We start from the raw sequence: 13710 nt of genomic DNA on the forward strand, positions 1-13710 counted from the left end.
CCATTATCTGGGCATCTTGGCACTATTTTGGAGGAATATTGTCACTCCTCCCGGTACTTAGAACCATATGCAGTGCCAAGGATTGAATCAAGGTTGATCTTAAGTAAACAAGTACCTTAGCTCCTGTACTCTCTCATCTCTGATTCCGACTGGTACTCTTTATTAGCTGTGATGCTATCATTTATCATTTACTGTAATAACAGTAAATATTCTGATTTCTCCCCCACCTTTTAATGGTGACAGTGAGTTTTCAAGACTTGCTGTAGTTTTGTCTGCATATGGTAAACATAGTGGCTCTGTTTTACCCTGAATTACATATTGCAGAAACACATAATTTCTTTCAAAAATAATTGGTGTTTTTTAATAGTTATTTACATGACATGTACAAACCAGTTCTGTCATTGTCTTCTATATTTGAAAATCTGTTATTCTACTGAGAGAGTTGGCAATGTATTCAGTCTCAAATTGTACTATTTGCCATGTGGCAAGCATCTTAAGTTTGCAGTCACTTTCAATACTACACATTTCAATACTATAACAGAGTGTGACCAGTGTTTTAAAAACCACTTGACTCTATGGGATAATGAAGAATGCAAATTTGTGGGGACACAACATTGATTACATTGGTTACAATGTTGTGTAAGGCTACAGTAGGCAGTCATAACTGTAATATTTAATTTCTTGCTCTGCAGCAAACGTTTCTTAAGTGAAGTGTGACAGTTGAAAATTCCTCTTAGAGGGGCTGGAGCCTGATACAACAGGAAGGTCACTTCCTTTGTACCTAGGATTGTACCTGGGATTTATTTCCATATGACCATATGACACCCCATATGGTCCTCTAAGTACAGTCAGTAATGATCCCTGAGCACAGAACCAGGAGAAAACCCAAAAGCAAAACAAAACAACAACAACAAAGTAAATACTTCTTAAAGTTGATTTATTTAAGTTGAGTATCATTTATTATTTTCTTTACTTGAGCAATATGAAAATAAAGTCAAATCATATAAGTAAAATTCCTTGTATGGGACTGAAACAGTGAGTAGGGCTCTTGCCTGCATATGCCCAACCCTGGTTCCATCCCAGGCACCCCATATGGTTTTCCAAGCACCTCGAGAAGTGATGTCTGAGCATAGAGCCAGAATTAAGCTCCAGGCACTGTCAGGTATGCCTCATACACCAACGATCACCCCAAAGAAACCTCATATATGCTGTATATTCACTTAGATCTTTGCTTGAAAATGGGCATGCTATAGCTATGTTACAGCCCTGAAATATTTTTTATTTATATAGAGTCTATATCAAATGCAGTGTTAGTATATCCGTAACATTTTAGAATGGACCAGGCATCATTTTATTTTCAGAGTATCAGAAAAACAACCTAGTTTGATTTGAAGGTTTCATTTGCCTGAAAGTCTAAAACCATGAAGAACTCATTCCCCAGCCTCATTCCAATCCATTGACATGCTTTGTGTGTCTGTTTGTTTATACACCCAGCATGTACACCAGTAATAGTGCTAATAATCACTTACATCTATTTAAAGTCAGCTCTAAGGAGTACAAGCAGTGATTTATGGGAAAGCTGGGCCAGTGTTTCCCCATTCCATTTTCTTATTTGTTTGGAGAATCCCAGACGCCCACAGTGTCCAAATGGATATGCTGAAGCGGGCCTGCAACCTGGATAGCAGGAGGGTGTGAAATAGGAGGGACTTTGGAAGCAGGTGTTGGGAGGTGGCAGGCCTACTCAAGGCTGGACATGTGACACCTTTTAGAAGCTGCCCTTCCAGTGTTCAGCTTCCTGACTGGGAAGTGACTCCTTTTTTCTTGCTGTAATTGCTGCCCTCTATCAACACTGTTTGAAGCCGCCATTCTGATTTCTAGATTCTTCGTTTAGAGAAGTCCCCCAGCCAGGGCTCTCTCTGCACCCATCTTCCTCCATGCCCATTGGATTGCCAGCCGGGAGGAAGGAGTCTACAGGGCAGGCCCATTCTCTGGCCAGGAGCATTCCAGGATCCACCTTGGAAAGGTAAGGCTCTGCTTCCTTGCACTGGCACCTTTGTCACTCTGAGCTGCTCCTGGGGCTAACCCCCCCTCTTCATTTTCCTGTCCCCCCAGCTTCAGGAAGTCAGGGACATCTGTGGAATCAGAGAGTGACGGGAACAGCTGGAGAAGCAGATCTCATTCCGATGAGGTGTTTCAGCCCATGGGCTCTTCTCCTTCCACAGAGTCCTTCTTAATGGAAGGTGAGAAAATGTACTTGCAATGACTTTGTGTTTTTGTGAACATTTTACAAAGGGATTCTCTTAGGAAGACTGCAAAATGAAAATGGTCTTTTCTTCTTTGTTTTATTTGGTGGTTAGGGGGAAGGGCACAGTCATCAGTGCTCAGGGCTTACTCTTAGCTCTGTATTCAGGGATCTCTCCTGGCAGTACTAGAGTGACTATATGAGGTACCCAGGATGGATCTGAGGTCAACCTTGTGTGTGGTTAATTTTCTTCATTGCTGTACTAGTTCTCTGTCCCCCTCATTTTTCTTTTTCATGTTCTGTTTGAGTTAGGGCCTCCCAGTAAAAAAGATGTAGCCTAGGAGGAAACCCATGGAGAGTGAGCAAGAAAACATGCATTTAAAAAGCTTTACAAAAAGGGCATGCCACAAACATAATGAAGAAAATAATGAGCTTGCATGATACTTATTCTTACAATTTTTCATATCAATTGATGAATTAGCATGAGTATTATACACGTGTAATATATGCTGTAGTTTAGACCGGATTTGTTTGGATCTTACCTATTTATCCTCATTGGTTGCTTTTGTGTTTTGAAAATAATACAATTTTTGTTAATAAAGTACATTTTGTAGTATAGGACTTAATATGGTACTTGAGTTGTAGCAATAAATAAAAGACACCAATTGAAAAGAGATTAGTAAAAGTAGGAGAGATTTCTACCCGGAATCTTTTTCTTTAATTTTAGACTTGAAGACTTGATTCTTTAAGTGCACTGCCATCTCATCTTTAATACCCTGACCTAAAACTCTCCTTAAGGATTGTCATTTGGAAAAATAGAATTTTTGTTTCCCTAAGAGGAGGTGTGTGTGTGTGTGTGTGTGTGTGTGTGTGTGTGTGTGTGTTTCAAATCTATCAGAAAACTGCCCACATGTGACTTGACTCCTAACCTTCTGTCTCATGTTTATATTAAAGGCAGCAAGCCAAGTAAAGAAAAAAAATCAATTGGACAAGTACAGTCTATAATAATCTGGGGCAAAAGGATCCAGTGTATTCAATATTCTAGAAGTATATTAGGAACTCTGGAGATTACCAAAAAATAAAAATAGACTAAGTCAAAGCAAACAAACAGAAAAAAAAACCCCTCCAAATGTCCACATGGCTGTGATGGATAAGTGTGGCCTATTTATAGTCACTCTTCTTGAGTTGTATAATTTTTTTTATCAGTTTGCCTTTTGTGTTCCAACTCTATGTCAAGATTATTTTGCTTTGGTGGTTTCTATGGCAAGACAGGTTGAATGAGTGGGCATGACTGTGATGTGTGGGCATAGGCTGACCTCTTTCTATTCTCCTTCTCACTCTCCTTTGCCTCTTTTCTCAATATACATCAGATGTTGTGGATTCTTCTCTTTGGAGTGACCTCAGTAGTGATGCCCAGGAGTTTGAAGCTGAATCGTGGAGTCTTGTGGTGGACCCCTCATTTTGTAGTAGGCAGGAAAAGGACGTCATCAAAAGACAGGATGTCATTTTTGGTAAGTATTTCCAGTACTGCATTCAGGCTGAGCATGGGGCACAGAGGAAAGAGTGTACTCCCCTGAATTCAAATCTAAGTTCTCTTTCCTGGTTACTTGGTCACCAATATTGATGGAACTCACCTGGACTTCAGTTTCATGATCTATAAAAAGGGGAGGATGATACACAGGTTTAAATGTTGTGCTGCTCCTATTGTGTGAAAAGCAGACTTTTATTTCTCATATGATTTTCAAGTGTATTTATGTATGGCCTATTTTCTTTGACCTCATCTCATGTCAGTGTGGGATAGAACAGGTAGATGTTCACTCAGCCCCATGACTGCCTCTCCATCTATTAAGGTAGATGGTAGTAGGACTGGCAGGTCCCAAATTTAGGCAGTGTGTTATCATGTGCCGCAATCCTGAATAAGAGATTCAACTCCAGTGTGATTTACTCCTACATACTATGAGAACTAGGCATTATGAATTGGGCCAAGTTTAATTTGAGATCCAATATGGAAGTTTAAAAAGATGAATGTATAAAGCAGATGTATAAAGCTGAAATATCATAGCAAGATACCCTACTTCAAGAGTAAGACTAACTCTTCCTTTGAGATGGGTGTTTTCAGGTTTTGGGGATCACACCTGGTCATACTGAAATGCTGTCCCTGGCTTTATGCTCAGGGGTGTTCTTTGGCGGTGCTGGTGGACCACATGTGGTGCTGGTGGATCATATGTAGTGCTGAGAATTTAAACTTGTACTATTTCTCAGACCCAAAACTAGTTCTTTTTTTTTTTCACTTAAACCTGTGTGTATCAGTCTGGACCCCAAAGTCCATTGGTGATGATGATACTCCTCACTCAGCTGTGTCAGGCAGCAGTTAATACATTGAGAGATAGTGTGATACCCTTTGACCTTGTTTCATTGGAGGAGGTGACAGTTTCTTCTGAAAGGAAGTTTCTGGTTCCTTCTAGTATTCCTCCTGAATTATTCTCATTCCAGCTGCTGTCCACCCATTAGCTTCTGATTTTATATGCTATTAAAATTTATTTAGTTCATTGAAATCTTGTTGAAAACCATCTAATCTTTTTTGGATAAACAACAAATTGTAATTCATACCATGGCCTTTCATGTCCTAAAGGCTTTTTCTATAGGAAAATTTCTTTTGCCTTCTCTACTACATTGTAGACTTTAAAGCTGGGGGAAAGTATGCCTATTTCAGGAATCATAATGGATAAATAGGTTGAAAGGGTTAAGTGAAATAATAGTAGAGAGGAGATAGTAAAAACAGATAGGAAATAATCATTTAAAGTTAGTGGGTTCCCAATTTAAAAGAGATTTTTAGTTTTGATAAAGTGGCAAACAAAGCTACATTTAGGTTTGCTTACACTCCGTGGCTGATATTTTAGATTCTTTCTCAAAACAACGTGAATCTGGAAATTTTCATTTGCTGTCCCCACAAATTAGAATAATTATTTTCTCTCATGATACATTTTAGAGATACATGTAAGATTTGTATGCTATGAAATTCACATGACTTCAGTGTTGAATCTTTTATTTAATATAATCGCAAAGTTGTGCCACCATCATCCTCTATCCAACTTCAAAAAGTTTCTGGATCTCCATATCCCCCTCCTTGCCCTCCAACTTCTGCAAACACTCATAATTCTGCAAACACTTATTCTTGTCCCCAGAGGTTCTCCTAGCTTGGAACCTTATTTTTCTTTTTCTTGTAAATAGAAGTGTTTAGTCTTTTGTGACTAGTTTCTTTCACTTAGCATAATGTTTTCAAAGTTGATCCTTATAGCACATATTAATGATTTTATTGTTTTTCATGGTGATAGAAAACTTTTCCCCATAAAATCATTAAAATGGATGCATATTTTGGGGAGTTTTAAGTTAGATCCAGATGGTAACTTTCTGATAAACTTGTAAGGGAATTCATTCACTGTTCTTCAGAGCAGCTTCACCATTTTCGATTCCCACAAGAACTATATTCTCATGGACATTTCTTTCTATCTATGTTTTCTTATTATCACAATCCTTCTGTATATAAAATAGTATCTCATTTGGGTTTCTGCTTATATTTGTCTAAAAGCTAAGGATGTTAAGCATCTTTTTATGTACTTTTTGGTCATTTGTATTTCTCTTTGGAGAAATATTTCTCTAAATATTTGGCCTATTTTTGTAATGGGTTACTTTTCAAAATTGTTGAGTTATGAAGTTTTTATGTTTTGTTTGTTTGGCAGCTCTGGGTATTGAATCCAGGATTTCTCACATACAAGCAAATGTTCTACTGCTGAGCTACATCCCTAGTTTTAATTATGAGATTATTTAATATTCTCAATACAATTCCTTGTAAGATCTGCAGATGTTTGATTTGCAGGTATATGGTTTGCAGATATTTTTCTCATTCTGTGAATTGTTTTCTCCACTTTCTTTTTGATATCTTTTGATGTCTAAATGTTTTACCCTTGGAGAAAATGAAATTTTTAAGTTATCCAGGAATAAAAAAGACATATGATTTTATACTTTGTTGAACTCTATTTAATTCCATTTAGTTTACCAAATTAATTTTTCAATACAAAGAGACAAAAAGTATTCCCCAAATAAGAGAAAAGGAGTAGGTAAATCAAGTTATTGTAGCTTAGACAGCATTCAGGAGAGACCTGGTTCCTAGTTGAAGAGGCCTCATTACTTCTCTTACACTAGCTGCTTACATGGTAGACACTACAGATCCATTGGATTGTTTTATATATATAAGCTTGACTTGCATGTTTTATTCTATAGTAGCTAAAAAAAAAGAGTTTGATATTTTTAGCTATTTTAGGTGCAGCAGTAAGGCATTTGCCTTGCACACATATGACCTAGGATAGACCGTGGTTTGATCCCCCTGGCATCCCATATGCCTATGCCAAGAATGATTTCTTGGGGTCCGAGTAGTGACTCAAGCGGTAAGGCATCTGCCTTGCCTGCACTAGCAGGTTCAGTCTCCCTGGTGTCCCATATGGCCATATGGTCCCCAACCCAGGAAAGATTTCTGAGCACATAGCCAGGAGTAATCCCTGAACATCACTGGGACTGGCCTAAAACACACCCCCCCAAAAAAACAAAAACAAAACAAAACAAAAAAGCTTAACATTTAAGCTAGTAATATTTAATAAATACTAACTTTTGTGGTATAAGAACACTATCCTTTCACTCTATATAACAAAGGATTTAGCTACTAACTTAGAGAGGAGGAATACTTTAAAAAAATTTATGGGGAGTCAACCCCCAGTATGGGCTCAGGATAATAAGGGCTACACCCAGATGTTGTGCGTGCGTGTGTGTGTGTGTGTGTGTGTGTGTGTGTGTGTGTTAGGGGTTGACATGTCTTGCTGGGTATCAAAATCAAGATCTTACATTTTTCCAGATATCATCTCTATTCCTCCCCAACATGGTACTAGAGTTGTAAAACTTGTATGTGCTCACCTTTCAGAGCTAATGCAAACAGAAATGCATCATATACAGACCCTGTTCATCATGTCTGAGATCTTCAGGAAAGGAATGAAAGAAGAGCTGCAGCTTGACCACAGCACTGTGGATAAAATCTTCCCCTGTTTAGATGAGTTACTTGAAATCCATAAACATTTCTTCTATAGTATGAAGGAGCGAAGACAGGAATCCTGTGTTGACAGCGACAGGAATTTTGTCATCGATCGAATTGGAGATATTCTAGTACAACAGGTAAAATAAAAGGGGGAGAATTAAAGGTTCTAACCTTAAAGACCTAATGGTTGGCATCATCTCTCTACAGTGTTAGAAAACACTATGGGAAACTGTCATTGATTTTATTGCTCTGATTGACAGATGGTTTGTATTGATTTCTTTTATTTGCCTTTGGTATGTGTGAGAAACTAGTTACACAACTGGTTTCCTTTGTATGACACAGAATTGGTCATAGCACTGTCTTCATCAGGAAACACAGCCCTCTTGAATTTCTTAGGAAAATCCCATGTACTCTTTTTGATGCGATGGATTCTTGAATAACGTGCTCCTTCCTCACACCCAATGAGTTTTTAATAATCTCCTTGATATCTCTAAGACAAATATGGCCTCATCTTAGAAGGAATGAGGTAGATCTATTATCATCAAAGCCTTGAGTTCTTACCTTGGTGATTAGATAACTTTGTCTACCCTAAATGAGACACTTATACATGCTCAGTGAGAATGGACTATCTCCTTTCTCCACTAACACTGTTTTTAAAACCTTTTGTCTGACCATTTCAAAATTTATATTAGGACTCTAATATTCTAGGGAAGTTTTATTTATCAAAAATGTATTTATAAAACTATTGTGTAAATTCCAGTAACATGGGGATTCATGCCTGTTTGCATCCATAACAGAGCTTGGTACTATAAATATTTTTTGAATAACTGAGTCAATTTGAAGAAACTCCTAGGAATTCAATTAAGTACCATTTTTTGTAGATGTTTATTACTCTAAGGGAAAAGTATATGCTTATTTATACCTATTTGCGTTAGTATGGCTTTTTCTATTGACACCAAATTGCATCTTCTCTAAAAATTTATTATGGAGCAATTTTACACTATAACACATAGAAATTGTTGGTATGTCTATTAAATTTGAGGGAGTTACACTTATGGTTATAAATGCTAAAATACAAATATTTTTCATACATAAATCTAAGAATATCATTGTAGCTGCTTGAAAACTTCTCCATGTTTGACAACATAAAAATTTACACTGGCAGTAATAGTTATGGTAAAAAAAATCATGAATTTTAATTTCAAGTACTTAAATATTTTAGTTACTTTTATAGTTAACAACAATTGCACATGTTTGGCTAATTTTTTTATTTGATTTCTATGGCTATAAGCCGGATTCATACTAAGAAGATTTGAGAAGTTGTCTGTCATAAAGGATGGCCCTGGTGGTCTTTTGAATGGCTTGCAAATGTCTCCTTCATGGGAAAACCCCTACTTATTTAGAGAAAAGGATTTAAGTTGCTATGTGTCCCTATTGTGTTTTTTGGGGGAGGAGGGGCACACCTGTTTGATGCTCAGGGATTACTCCTGGCTAAGCGCTCAGAAATTGCCCTTGGCTTGGGGGGACCATATGGGATGCCGGGGGATCGAACCGCAGTCCTTCCTTGGCTCGCACTTGCAAGGCAGACACCTTACCTCTAGCACCACCTCTCCGGTCTCCATGTGTCCCTATTGTTGACCATGCATAGAGAGAATAGCAAGTGATTTCTGTGCCCCCAATGCTATGTAAAGTTGTTTCCTAAGGAATAAAATTGTAAAATCCTGAGACATGGATGTGGATATGCCACTCAGAGAAAAAGAAGAATACATTGTGCTCTTCTGGCAAAATCAAGTCAGGTATTTTTTTGGTCCCTGTTCTGTTCTACTGGCCTATAGAGTCTATCTTCTACAAAGTATCCATGAAAGTTTAGAGTTGTATAATTTCATTTTATTTATCTACTTTATTCTTTCCTATTTATTCAGATGCCCATGTTCTTCTTTAATATTTTAGCTATTCTAATTCCTACGCCCTCCATAGAAATTTTAGTGTAATATTGTTCATATCTAAGAAAACTTCCTTAGGATTCTTATTCCTGATAAGAATTGCATTGAAATTATCAGTTCGAGGAATAAATACGTCTTTATATGTTGAATCTTCCAATTCCAGTTTATATTTGTTACATATTTCCCCAGGTATTTCATCATCTTTGGTTTCTTTCATCAGTATTGCAGTTTTCAATGTTCAGAATGAACCTGCATTTTGTCTGATTAGTATCTATGTATTTCTCCTTTTTTTGTCTTTTAGTTAGTTTTCTTGTTTTGATTATTGTAAGATATTTAATCATAATTTCTTGATACATATAACTAATTATGCAAAATACAAAAATTATACAGATACCTCAGCTAATTTTTCATATCACTTTGGAATCAAGGTTAGTTTCCATGGGATTTTCCTACAGATCAAACCTGCAGAAATATACAGTCTATACTTATATCATTATCAGTTAGTAAAATTGATTTCTACTCATTTATATCTTGGCAGTGATAACCTGCCTTTCTATCCAGGTGTGATAAAAGTATTTCCAAGTATGACTGAGCCCCTGGGTATGATCGGTTGGAAAGTATAGATGCCAACTGTGGTATGAGGTCATATCTCCCCAAAGACCTTCAAATATTGCCACCTACCTTGCCTCATTTATAAATGTATCAAACCTTGACATGTAAATGATAACTTGGCACTCCACTAATTATGGAGATATCATATATTTTATAATTAGTGATATAACTATTTCAATGTATAATTGAATTGTTTAATTCAATAATTATATATAACTAGTTCTTCAATTATATAACTAGTTCAATGTATAATTTTGTATTTTGTATAATTAGTTATATAATTATATAACTATTTCAATGTATAATTGAACTATCAGTTTCATAGATTCAGTGTCTTCCTTTACTGCTTGGCAGTACCAATGGTCTAAAGAAGTTATCATGTTCAGAATTTCCATGATGTTTTTTTATTTTCTAATAATGAATTGTTCTTTTTGGTGTTTAATGTTTAGAACTAAATTTATAAACCATCACTAAAATGTCATTTTCACAGTTTTCAGAAGAAAATGCAAATAAAATGAAGAAAATATATGGAGAATTTTGTAGTCACCACAAAGAAGCCGTTAGCCTCTTTAAAGAACTTCAGCAGAATAAAAAGTTTCAGAATTTTATTAAGGCAAGTATTTTTGAAACTATTGCAAAACGATGAACAAGCATGAATTCATGTGTATTAAAGATCTCAACAAATTACATGTGTAGGTACTATTGTTTCTGTTTAGGGGGTGTGGAAGTGTGGTGGATTTGTAACAAAGATGGAAAATTTCTTTTTCCAGTTAGTGAAATATTTCTCCCAAATGATTCCCTTTCATCCATTATGTTTGAGAACTCATGTGTACCAAGTATCTGAGCGCCTTTGTAATATCCTGGTATGTTGTTCCATGCTCTGAAAAATTACAAACAAAGAGTTAAATAACGACAGAAAACACCCTATCACCAACTGAAGCTAACCCATGATGCATGTTATCCTACATGCAATATGCATCTTTAAACAATTTGACAGGTTAAAAATATTAAGTCCATTAAACTTTAAACTTGAATACTGGCTATACTCTTGAGAGTTCTGTGCTCTTTTCTATTACTTTCTCTTATTTTAAATGCTCACCTTCTTTGGTGTCCAATTTAATTTTGAAGAATATTATTCTAAAAGTCAATAGACTAAATCTTTATCTACTATCTTGAGAGCACTTCAGACTTTCTTCCTTAAAAAATAAATATACTTAAGAACTCAAGAACCTAATGACATTTTTCAGAAAATCTTTCCCTAATTAACATCAAATTTTATTGTTGTGCTTGCTTCGGCAGCACATATACTAAAATTGGAACGATACAGAGAAGATTAGCATGGCCCCTGCACAAGGATGACATGCAAATTCGTGAAGCATTCCATATAAAAAATTTTAAAAAATTTATTGTTTTGATGGATAATAACAAGCATAGAGGAAAAATTAATGAAGAAAGAAATGGCTACCTACAAATTCATAATAAAAACCTATGGTATCATGAATTAAAAAAACTTTTATCTATGAATAAATATTTGAAGTATTAGTATAAAAGTATTAAAAATGCTCTTTTGGAATGAAATATACATATTTCATATGTAAATACAATTTTTTTATAAATTTATTTAAACACCTTAATTACATACATGATTGTGTTTGGGTTTCAGTCATGTAAAGAACACCACCCATCACCAGTGCAACATTCCCATCACCAATGTCCCAAGTCTCCCTTCGCCTCGCCCGACCCCCGCCTGTACTCTAGACAGGCTCTCCATTTTCCTCATACATTCTCATTATTAGGACAGTTCAAAATGTAGTTATTTCCCTAACTAAACTCATCACTCTTTGTGGTGAGCTTCCTGAGGTGAGCTGGAACTTCCAGCTCTTTTCTCTTTTGTGTCTGAAAATTATTATTACAAGGGTGTCTTTCATTTTTCTTAAAACCCATAGATGAGTGAGACCATTCTGCGTTTTTCTCTCTCTCTCTGACTTATTTCACTCAGCATAATAGATTCCGTGTACATCCATGTATAGGAAAATTTCATGACTTCATCTCTCCTGACAGCTGCATAATATTCCATTGTGTATATGTACTACAGTTTCTTTAGCCATTTGTCTGTTGAAGGGCATCTTGGTTGTTTCCAGAGTCTTGCTATGGTAAATAGTGCTGCAATGAATATAGGTGTAAGGAAGGGGTTTTTGTATTGTGTAAATACAAGTTCTTAAGGTCTCATATGAGTGAGGTTGTTGAAAGTTCTGATAAGATGTACTTTCATAACATTGTTCCAAGTTTAACTGCTGGTAATATGTTTTTGGTACTTCTGATTAGAACAATAATATATTTGCAGATCTTTTTTGTTACTCATTCTCTACCTACAAAGAAAATAGTTTTTGTATATAAAAAATGTATATGTATATTTTAAGCTCCGGAACAGTAATCTTCTGGCTCGTCGCAGAGGAATTCCTGAATGCATTCTCTTGGTCACTCAGCGCATCACAAAATACCCTGTTTTGGTAGAAAGAATACTGCAGTACACAAAGGGTAAGTGAGTTTGTTCAGGGACAAGCATCAGTTTCTTTTATGAATTGGGCCATAACTGAGGTATTGTAACAGCTGCCAAAGATTGTTTCATTGTACTCAAAACTTTCCACAATTGAAAATGATTAGAGTTAGGATAGAATCAATTGTATTTAATTATATATTAGGGGTTTTCTTGGGAGCACATTCAGTGATGCTCAGGGTTCATTCCTGGTTCTGTAACCAGGAAATACTATTGGCGGTGCTCAGGGAATCATATGGAGTTATGGAGTTTGAACCTGGACGGTACTGCAAGGCAAGTGCCTTATTTGTTGTTGTGCTGTATCTCAGTCTCAGGATAGGTTCAATTTTTAAAGTTATCTCTTATAACATTACCCAAGGTTGAATATCTAACAAGAGGCCCAGTTGATGCAACTTTGAATAACAAGCTACTGCCAAGTAGTAATTTGCCCCTAACATCAAAAGATGCTATGCCTTTTTCCCAACTTTAATTTTTTCCACTCAATTCTTGTATTTGTAAAATACTATCTTTAGTCAGAAGAACCTAGTGCATAGAGGGATGGTTATCGAATAGCTGGTGAGTGTGCTCAAGTAGTGAAGCATAGTTCTTCATGGGCCTGGAGAAAGTTATTTCTTGAAGTATTGTGATAAAAAATCCTACTAATTTAAGATATTTAGAACTTGGCAAGAGAGGAAGTACAGAGGTTAAAGTACTTGCTTTGAATATGGTTGACTGGGGCCGGAGAGATAACACAGTGGTAGGGCATTTGCCTTGTACGCAGCCAATTCAGGACGAATGGTGGTTCTAATACTGGCATCCCATATGGTCCCCCATGCATGCCAGGAGTGATTTCTGAGTGCAAAGTCAGGAGAAACTCCTGAGGGCCTCTGGGTGGAACCCAAAAAATATTATTGGCCCTGGTTCAATCCCTGGAATTACATGTGGTCCCTGAGCATCATTAGAAGTGATTGGCAAAGAGCCAAAAGTATTCCCTGAGAATCACTGGAAGTAGCCCAACCCTTCTCTAATCCCCAGATAAGTTACTTAGAACCTGGAACTATGCAGAGTCTTTGGAGGACTTGTACTCATCCACTAGTCTACTGTGTCTCTGCATTTAGTTCTGGATTCTAAGGTACCATTTATTTTCTCCACCAGTTTTATTCTCTCTTTCAAGCACCTTCTGACTTCCTGAAGCTTGACCTCCTGGAGTTCTATTTTATCTCAAGTATGGGAAGGCTGTTCCAAAAATCTCAGCTTTTTTGGGCTTCCTCCTCCCCTATTATTTTAAGATACA

General features: G+C 36.5%; 1 protein-coding gene and 1 non-coding gene across 2 annotated transcripts in view; both read left to right on the plus strand.

The window, feature by feature from the left end:
* ARHGEF28 (Rho guanine nucleotide exchange factor 28) overlaps positions 1 to 13710 on the plus strand; it is a 291674-nt gene that overhangs the window by 206255 nt on the left and 71709 nt on the right. The window contains exons 18-23 of the mRNA XM_049768833.1: positions 1879 to 2023; positions 2113 to 2240; positions 3613 to 3753; positions 7215 to 7462; positions 10371 to 10493; positions 12301 to 12418. Of these exons, the coding sequence (XP_049624790.1) occupies positions 1879 to 2023; positions 2113 to 2240; positions 3613 to 3753; positions 7215 to 7462; positions 10371 to 10493; positions 12301 to 12418 (903 nt within the window). The remainder of the gene's footprint in view (positions 1 to 1878; positions 2024 to 2112; positions 2241 to 3612; positions 3754 to 7214; positions 7463 to 10370; positions 10494 to 12300; positions 12419 to 13710) is intronic.
* Positions 11164 to 11270, plus strand: LOC126003135 (U6 spliceosomal RNA). The gene has a single exon (XR_007493674.1). It is a non-coding gene; the product is annotated as a U6 spliceosomal RNA (small nuclear RNA).

The sequence above is a fragment of the Suncus etruscus genome, chromosome 2 (genome assembly GCF_024139225.1).
Source record: "Suncus etruscus isolate mSunEtr1 chromosome 2, mSunEtr1.pri.cur, whole genome shotgun sequence".
Taxonomy (NCBI): domain Eukaryota; kingdom Metazoa; phylum Chordata; class Mammalia; order Eulipotyphla; family Soricidae; genus Suncus; species Suncus etruscus.